The sequence below is a fragment of the Elaeis guineensis genome, chromosome 10 (assembly GCF_000442705.2).
Source record: "Elaeis guineensis isolate ETL-2024a chromosome 10, EG11, whole genome shotgun sequence".
Lineage (NCBI taxonomy): Eukaryota > Viridiplantae > Streptophyta > Magnoliopsida > Arecales > Arecaceae > Elaeis > Elaeis guineensis.
In genome coordinates this window covers 23,659,180-23,669,125 of record NC_026002.2, presented here as the reverse complement: position 1 = coordinate 23,669,125, position 9,946 = coordinate 23,659,180, and the positions used below count along the sequence as shown (strand labels likewise).

Here is a 9,946-nt window from a genome sequence, read left to right as displayed (position 1 = left end):
AAGAAGCTTCTTAGCACAGGGTTGAGATGCTATATCCCCCTCTCCACCCCACTCTCACCCCACCGGTGTATGTACATACATACATACATACATACATATATATATATATACACGTATATATGTATGTACATGTATCACCCAGCAAATATATACTTAGAAATATTTGGCAGTTGTGCCAAAGCAACGGCACATGGGAGGCCATTGGAGCTTGGAAACCATGTACTCATCCAAAATTTTAGTGTTAAAAATTTCTATGGCATGTCTTGTAAAATAAACGAACTGATCTAGATACTGAGTAGGCATGACTCCGCAAAATGATGGAAATAGGAAGGCCTAGAGGGACACTCCAATATAATATACTCCTGGTGAACTTTGCGAAAAACATTTTTTTAAAAAAAAAATTTACAGTGATGGATTGATAGTTCAGGTTCCTTACAAAAAATTGAGATGTCCTAAAAAGGATAAAACCTAAGGACTAATGCATGAATGATTGCATAGCAAAAAATCGGCAAACATGCATTATCTACCACATATGCACAGATTGTGTCTGGGCCCAAAATCAAATGTCGTCAAGAGCAAAGCAACATTCAATCCATTCCTTCTGGCTCCCATTAGGAGCTTCCTAATAATTATGAAAATATCAATCATCAAGCAACCTGGCATAATAGGTTAACATCAAGACCATTAGCAACTTGTAAGCAACTTGATCCGGACCAATGCCTCTGGCCACTAAAAAAAGGCCATTACTAAGGCCTACTATTAATAGTTTAAGGACCTCTTAATTGATGATTGAATCATTTCTAATTTTCTAGCAAAGAGATATACTCCAATATTTTACAATAAGATAACCCGTGCTTAAATTAGTGCAAAGCTAAGAAGGCATGGACCACAAAAAATAATGAATGCCCTGTAGCAACATCACATGGTACAAATTATATAGTGAAAACATATCATCCTATTAAAAATGTATAAATACTTTATTGAGCAGCAAAATCCTGAGATATAGGTGCAAGTGAATTTGAAGAAATTATATCCTATGCATCACCAACCACAACCATACATTCTTGCAGAATTCATGGATCAAGCATTCATCTCAGTGCACCGCTATAGGAATATACGATTATGATTGATGACAATATAACTCCAGCAAAAATGAGGATCCCCCCTCCCCACTTTCAAAATAAAATAAAATAAAATTAAAATTACAATTAAAAAATAAAAAGGAGGGAAGAAGAAGAAGATAAAAAAAGCCACTGAATATATATAAAAAAAAATGTTATGTTAGCAACTCAAATGTTAATATTAAATGTTAAAAGAAAAGGTGATTTTATCTCTTTTTTTTTTATTATGATTATTTTTTTTACACTAATAAGTCCACAGCCCAACCCTGCCTCCATCCCGCTAGATTCCCCCTGCCTACATACTACCATTGCAAAAAGAAAAAGGAAGAGTAAAATAAAATCTCCAGATTGCCCTCCACCTCATTCACCTCAGACTGCGTTATACGGACACGGGTCGTTAGAAAGGGCAAAATGGGAAACAGGCGCTTCTCCCGACGAAGGGGAGCCGGACGGGATCTCCTCGGGGAGCGAGCGGAAGAGCTCCTCGACGGCGAGATCGCCGCCCGCGTCGGCGCCGGAGGCAAGAAAGTAGAGGACCTGGCGGAAGAGAGGGACGGGGCAGGGGATGCGGAGGACGCCGCGCTGGTCGTAGCCGTACTCCTGAGCGGACCGGCGGAGGAGCTCGACGAAGGCCGGCCGGCCCAGTAGCTCCGCCCGGACCTCGAACCGCTTCATCTCCTCCCCCACGTACACCGGCACGTACCCCTCCGGCACCTTCCGGCGCCGCCCTCCGCCGCCGCCGCCTCCTTCCTCTTTCGCCTCCCGCGGTGGCGTGCACTGCGACGAGTCGGCCACCCTCGACAGCCGTCTGATCAACCTCTTCATCGCCAATCTCGAGACAAATCGAGAGAGAGAGAGAGAGATAGGCGTGGAGAGCGTGGGGAGGAGTTGGGGGGAGGTAGGCTGAGGGTATTCAATGGGTATTTATATAATTAAATAAACATAGAGTTTACATATATTAAAATATAAAAGGCCCAAAAGTTAGAAGAAAATATATGAAGTTGGGAGTGGGAGCCAAACGTGGGGAGGGTACATGTAGGAGTACTTGGCAGGTACCGCTGGGTAAATATGCATCCATCATTTGTTTCACAGAAAACACCGGACAGCTATTCGTCCATGTAGTTTTATGACACGTATTCTACAAATGTAGGGCCCACATCTTTCGTGGAACAAATCTTTGCTCGGCTTCTTTGGGCTTTTAGCATTTGGAGAGAGACAGCAAACGGAGACGTAGGTAGTGTGATGTCATGCGTGGTTTGAACGGTTGTGATTCGTTAAAATAAAAATATCGAGCGTTTCCTTAAAATCCGGTTCCGCGGTCCCTCGCTGTACGGTGTCCGTGAGCCAGAGATGAGGCGGGGTGGTGGGGCCCCGAGTTTCCGGTATCACGAATCGCCGTAATTTGGACTAAAAAGGACGGAAGGTGCAGGGAAATTGGGGGCTCGTTGCACTGAAATGCCCTTCTCCGCTATAACTGCCACATGTGAGTTGTTAGTCGTTACCTTTACTGCTTTGCCAATTGACCGACGAAAGCTTGAACCTCCCGTCACGTTTACCTTCCCTTCCACTCAATTTATCTCATTTTATTTGTATATATTTTTTCTAAGAAAGAAATCAATAAGATTGCACTAATATTAAGCATGAATTAAAGCTGATTCCACATATATTATTGCATGACTCAATTATGGGAAATTGCTTTTAGGCATTGCTAAGAACCTTTAGTGGTTTGAAGCACCCCAGAAAACTAAACAATCAATAAGTGCAACAATTGGATATGAGACCACAGGATCATTTTGTTAGATCATTATAGGTGGTGTTGTAGTCAAAGATTCGTGCCTTGGATAGATCGATCATTTCTTCTGCATAGTGAGATATTACCTGCTTCAGTCTTTGGCATTATGGTACTTACTCACAATCAATGTGGGACTATTAATATCCTTCTATCTATACTACTATAACAAGTCCTCCAGTCAAGAGAGATTTTGGATAAGATTGTGGGAGGTATATCACAGTTCGTCGGAGGCATATCGATCCCACAATGGGCACCAATGTTTCGATCAAAGACTCATGACTCAGATGAATCGATCTCCACTTCCGTATGTATAAGATATTGTCTGCTTCGATATCGACACTATAGCATGGGGTCTCACGATTTTATCCTTTGAAAGATGCCTCATAGGGGAGAGAATATCCCATCCCATATAAGTTAGAGTCTCTCTTAATTCATAAACAATATGGAACTAATGATGCCTTCCCACCTACAACAGATGGCATTCTCCCTGCTTCTAAAAAATTAATATTTTTTTTTAAGTAAGATAATGTTTGGAAATAAAAAAAAATAAAAAAAATACTAAAGTGACAAAGAGCAAGATCTAGGCACGTGAAATAAAATATACAAAAAAATTCTTTTAATGGGAAAAACTAATATTGTAAAAAATGTTAGACTTGAGAGTTGGGCATGTGAAGTTGATGCCTTTACTATTAAATAGAGAAAATTAAAAATATTCTCAATCCCTCATAATTAAATTCAAAATTTAGATGAATAACTTTTTCAAATAAATTCACCAAACTAAGTAGAAGCAAAACTCCCAAAAGATATGAGATTGGAAGAGACATTGCATATCATATATAGCATTCTTTTGATACATGATGGTTATATTGCATAATATATTCTTTAGAAGAGCTTCAGGATAATTTGCTTTTTTCAGAGTACTAATTAGATATTTGAAGAAATGAGATCTAAAATTGGAACCTTTTGCAAGCAAAAGAAAGGCGCAATTGAGGAGCCATTGCATGGTTGGGATGTTATAATTTTACTAAATATCATGATAATAGAATTCTTGTTCCTTTTGATACCCTGATCATTTTCTTCTGCTGTCCAAAAGTCTCAAATTTTGTATACTATATGTATGAAATAGAAAGAGACATTGCATATCACACATAGCACTCTTTTGATATTTTTGATGCACTGTAACTTAAGATTTGATGCCAAATTCCATGATGGTTACATTGCATTACATAAATTGCACTTTTTCAAAAAATTTTTGAGATAATTTGCTTTCCTTGGATAATTAATTAAATATTTAAAGAAATGAGATCTAAAGTTGGAACCTCCTCCAACCAAAAGAAGAGTGCAATCAAAGAGCTATTGACTAGTTTTTGATGCATTAATTTTGCTATTTATCATGATAATAGAATTATTCCTTTTAGAATATTGATCATAATCATATGCTATCCAGAAATCTAAAGTTTTGGATGCTATATACTTTCACAACACAACTTATAGTGTCTTAATATAATAATATGTAATTGTAAACATACAATGCTTTAAAAACTCATCTAGTCATTCATCTTTTAACTTATAAATCTTGGATCTTCCTTTCCATATAAGACTTATTGACTTAGAAGCGCCCATATAAATAGTACGCCAATCAACAAAATAGATCAACTTACTTCAAATTGAGACCCACCTTGCACATGGTGTCATGCGTCACTGTCTTTGTTCATGCCAAATATTGTTACAGAAGTATCTTATACTGATATCCACCATAGATATTTCTCTAAAGAGAAAGAATAGGTAAATCGATCACTTTAGACATTGTTGCGGCCAATCCCTTCGTCGCCTGATCGTCGAAAACGAGCGCCTGCAAAAGAAGTCCCCACTGACCGGAGGTGACTCCGGCGGGGACCCTCCGACGGTCAAGTCAGAGAGGAGACTAGGCAACAGTAGAAAAGAATCGAAGAGCTCAGTGAGAGAGAGAGAGCTAGAGGAGAAGAGAGGAAGAGTCCAAGGGTTCCGAATAGACCTCCTCCAGCGCTGTTGCTTTCTCCATTTTATAGTAGAGAACGGCATGACGCCGTCATTAATGACGCAGACAATGGGAGGAGTTGTCAAATCACTGGAGGCTATCAGAATCGTCGTGGACTGTCAAATCACTGTGGGTTGTCAAAACGAACCCATGTCCTCGACAGGACAATGTCCCAGGGCGGCTATGCCGCATGCCTTTGTCAGGACGGCGGCCCTCAGTAGTCGTACGGCGTTTGAGGAAGCCGACTGATCATATGTCAGCATTCGGTTGTGGAATGTCGGGTGATGATCCGAAGGCACCGTCGGCTGGTCAGGTGTCTTGCTTAAGTCGGACGTCGGCTGCCACCCCCGACAGTGAGTCGGTAATATGGGTTCGGCCGCTCGATCGGTTGGGAACAGCATGGGTCGGTTCGGCCGACACTCCTTCAGTCGGACAATGTCGGCAGCTACTATCGGCAGTCGTCGATCAGTGCGGTCGGTAGAGTCGGATGTCGGTGGGAGTCATCCGTCGGTCATCAGTCAGACCGGTCCGGAGGTAAGTCAGCGTATGGGGGTCAGTCGGTATATCCCAACAGTTGCCCCCTTCACTCCTGAGTCCGATGTCGTGTTGGCGCGCTTGAACACGTGGACGACGGCTTCGGGCGAAAGGAGCGGTTTTCCGTCATGTCTTGCCCCGACTCTGGCGATTGCATCAACGAACGATCCGATATCGGTCATTCCGACTGCAGGTCGAGCATGCATGTTGGGTCGTTGCTCGTCGATACGATCATTCCGCAGAGTCTAATGGTCGAGTAGCGTCTGACGTATTTAGATAGGATAACAATGACAAGTCGAATATCCATTGTTCGGCCCTTGGGTCGGGTGTGCACATCGGGACATATAATAAACGGTGGCAAACCGAATATCCTTCGATCGATCCTGACCGGGTCGGTATGTCGCAAGTAGCATGTCGAGTCGTATGATAGACGGTGGCAAACTGAATATCCTTCGACCGGTCGTGACCGGGTGGGTATGTCGCAAGTCGAATACCCATTGCCCAGACCTTGGTCGAACGGGTATGTCGCAGTTGTCTTGGCATTTTGTCCTTTCTTAGTCGAAGCTAAGTTGGCAAGTTAGCCAGCCGCGTTGGTCGAAGCCCTTAGCCTTCAGAGGTAGGGCCGTCGGTTCGACGATCGGTGATCGAGCCGTTGATTCGACGATCGACGATTGAGCCGTGTTGGTCGACGATCGAGCCGTTGGTTCGACGATCGGTGATCGAGCCGTTGGTTCGACGATCGGTGATCGAGCCGTTGATTCGGCGATCGACGATCGAGCCATGTTGGTCGGGGCCTTTTGCCTTCAGAGGCCGAGGCCGTCGGTTCGATGATCGATGATCGAGCCGTTGATTCAGTGATCGGCGATCGAGCCATTGATTCGATGATCGACGATCGAGCCGTATTGATCGACGATCAAGCCGTTGGTTCGGTGATCGATGATTGAGCTGTTGATTCAGCGATCGACGATCGAGCTGTTGATTCGACGATCGGCGATCGAGCCGTGTTGGTCGGCGATCGAGCCGTTGGTTCGACGATCGATGATCGAGCCGTTGATTCGACGATCGACGATCGAACCATGTTGGTCGGGGCCTTTTGCCTTCAGAGGTCGAGGCCGTCATAGATTCTTCGCTCCTTCGATCTCTATCAGGATCTGCGTACGAGGAGCGGGGAGAGGGGTGTAGGAGTCATACCTGCGATGCATCGGTCTCAGACTCCGTTGTCGGGACGAGACCCGTCTATCGGTGGGGCTCGCTGGGTTCAGCAGGAGCCCGATTTTTCTTTCGCTTCTCCTTCTGACCCGTGCCCTCGGTTAGGCACCGGTCGAAAGCTCCTTCGTTCGTGCGCATGTATTTGTATGCGCGCTCCAGCAATTCGGCATACGTTCGGAGGAGGGTCTTGTCCAAGGAATAGGTAAACCGAGATCCCCTTAGTCCCCACTTTATGGCTGAGATAGCCATGTCTTCGTTGAGGTCCTGGACTTCAAGTGTGGCCGTATTGAACCGGGCCACAAAGTGTCGGAGCGTCTCGTTTTCTCTCTGTTTGAGGAAAAAAAGGCTGTCCGAGATTCGTGGGGGCTTCTGGCTAGTGCTGAAATGGGCCACGAAAGTATGTTCGAGCTGACCGAAGGAGCGGATGCTTCCTGAGCAGAGGCTGGAGTACCAGGCCCTGACAGCTCTGCGGAGTGTGGCGGGGAAGCCAACGCAAAGGAGGGCATCGGTTGCCCCTTGGATTGTCATGAGAGCATTGTAGCTCTCCAAATGGTCAATTGGGTCGGTGGAACCGTTGTAAGGCTCCACGTGCGGCACCTTGAACCGACTAGAGATCGGCTCGTCGAGGACGAGTCGGGAGAGAGGTTGGGTGATCTGAAAGTCGACGTCGTTCAAAGACTTCTGGCCATCCACCTGGAGTTGAGCGAGCTGACGGTCGATTTTTTCGAACCTGTGTTCGTAGTCGTCCAACCGTCGGTGTTGAGAAACTCCAGGAGTCGAACCTCTCGAAGAATGTGAGAGTGAGGTGGACGGTGTCTTTGGCCGCTTCCCCTTCCTTGCCCACTTCAGTTGGGAAGGAGAGGGATGCCGAGATCGGTGAGGGTCACACCGTGGCCGCCTTGCTCCATCTCGACGGGAGTGCTGAGGCGGCTGCTCTTGAGGAGGAGACGGGAGCTGACGCAGGCATCGGCGGCTGCTTCTGGACGGCATAGGGTGCGTCACCTGTTGTTCCGCCGGCGGTTGCGGCAACTGAGTCGGTTGTTGTTGGAGGCTTTTGACTGCGTCCGTCAGAACGGTCATTTGCCGCACGATCGCCGCGATTTGCACCTCCGTAGTTGCCACCGAATGTGGAGAGCTGGACTCCGCCATGGAAGGTGGAGGAGGGGCCTCTTGCTGGCGGGTAGAGCGCCTCGCCGATCCGGTAGCCCTCGATCACTGAGCTCTGGTTCTTGTCATTTCGAAAGGATGTTTTGAGTGCTGTGGAGGTCGTGATCCCCCCTTCCTGGCGCGCCAAACCTATTGCGGCCAATCCCCTCGTCGCCTGGTCGCCGGGAGCGAGCGCCTGCGAAAGAAGTCCGCACTGACCGTCGGAGGGTCTTCGCCGGAGTCACCTCCGGTCAGTGCGGACTTCTTTTACAGATGCTCGCTCCCGACGATCAGATGACGAGGAAATTGGCCGCAACAGATATTTTCTTGATAGGTATATGCATAAAGATGCTATAGTCCTCTAAAACTCCATACCTAATATATGATACTGACTCCATCCTTCTCCACATGCAGCACCAAACACATCCGGTAGAACATTGGTTGTCCTGTACAGCAAGTTAGAATGTTAAACTACTACTTGTTGAATCATAATGTGGATACATAAGAACCTAGGGTTCGATAGTAATTGGAAAGCAATAGTTCTCAATCTTAGCATGGATAGTATCAACTACTGCCATCTCTAGAGTACGCCCATAACAATCCTTATTTGCTAACTCTGAAGGCTATTTGCGTCACCTCACAGACGTACACCAGACATTAGGTGGGCATGGAGGTTATCACGGTTGCAAGTCCATGCAAAAAAGATGAGCCGTAATCCTAACGTGAAACGCTCAATGGGCGATTCTGTAACTTCAGGCAAATGCCAGGGGCTCTCTTGTCAGGAGAATATCCCAACGCGGATCGCGTGAAGAGAAGGCCGTCCCAGCGCCCAGGGGGATGGCCGTACTTAAGCCAGAAAAGCGACAGCACTCGGGGCACTCGGCTGGGCCCCACATGGTCCGGTCCCCTGGTCGCGCCTTCGGGGTGTACTGTTTGGGCCCACCGTGAGTGCTTTCGGCGTCGAGCCACCCATCGTATTGCAGCTATAACGATGATGGATTGCCATCCATCAGCCGACGATTGGACGGCCCTTATCGAGTGGATACCCACCGGTGTTCCCATGTATCGTCACGTGAGCCCACTCCATGTGTCTGCTCCTGATGTACCGGCTGACCTACCACTATACAGATACAACTTTGTGATTGTAGGTGTTGTCTTATTGACTGGTCTACTTTAACTTAACAAGTTCCTGATGAGCAGTCCCGTCCGCGGAAATGCCGTCCAGCAGGCTCGAGCGTCCTGTGCCGCCACGTGACGAACTCTCACCGATGGATGTGATTGTCCACCAAGTGGCGTTTTCTTATCCAGTTCTGACGACCGTTTCGTCCCAGCCCTCCCTTTATAAGCTGCCACGTAGATATTTTCTGTGCCGGAAAATTCTTTGTACACCGCCCTCGCGTAGAAAATCCGACGCAGAACGCATCGTTTCGCGTCTAAGCTGACCATCGTTTTTAAATATATATTTAATATTTATAATTTTTTATTTAAAATTTTAAATTATAATTTTTTTTTAAAAAAATTATATTATAATATTATATATTAAAATTATAATTTTTATATAAAATATCATAATTTTTTTACAAAATATCATAAAAAATATTTTTATCATTAAAAAAATTATGATAATTTTTTAATGATGAAAATATTTTTTCCTCTTTGTAACATCCATAATTTTTTCAATGACAAAAATACCTTTCTTTCTTTATAATATCCTATGAAAAAAATTATGATATACTATGCAGAAAATCATAATTTCAATGCAGAATGTCATAATTAATATTGATACAGAATGTCATTATTTTTTCAAAAGAAAAGAGATATTTTCATCATTCATAATTTTAAATAAAAAAATAAAATTATAAATATTAAATAAATATTAAATATGTATTGAAAAATAGTGACTACGTGATTCAATCGGACGAGACAGTGTGCTTCGTGATAGATTTTCTACATCGCTGATGGTGTACAAAGAATTTCTCATTATGTACTATATACATATTGCGGTATCAATAGACCGATTACAAATCCTCGAATTGCATCTTTTGTGAGTGGACCTCCAGCACCACGACACACATTAATGTTCTGCGTGGATCCTCTACTGTGCATCGTATCGTACGGTGCACAGCA

General features: G+C 44.8%; 1 protein-coding gene across 1 annotated transcript; it reads right to left on the bottom strand.

The window, feature by feature from the left end:
* Nucleotides 1-1,309: 1,309 nt before the first annotated feature.
* On the bottom strand, nucleotides 1,310-2,032 carry LOC105059840 (auxin-responsive protein SAUR71). Its single transcript, XM_010943300.4, has one exon. It carries the CDS (start codon nucleotides 1,944-1,946, stop codon nucleotides 1,491-1,493), a length of 456 nt encoding a protein of 151 aa, XP_010941602.1. The 5' UTR covers nucleotides 1,947-2,032; the 3' UTR covers nucleotides 1,310-1,490.
* Nucleotides 2,033-9,946: the final 7,914 nt, after the last annotated feature.

Bases quoted from the DNA above. Each gene is read 5' to 3' on its own strand.
- LOC105059840 (XM_010943300.4), bottom strand. From the start codon at position 1,946: ATGAAGAGGTTGATCAGACGGCTGTCGAGGGTGGCCGACTCGTCGCAG.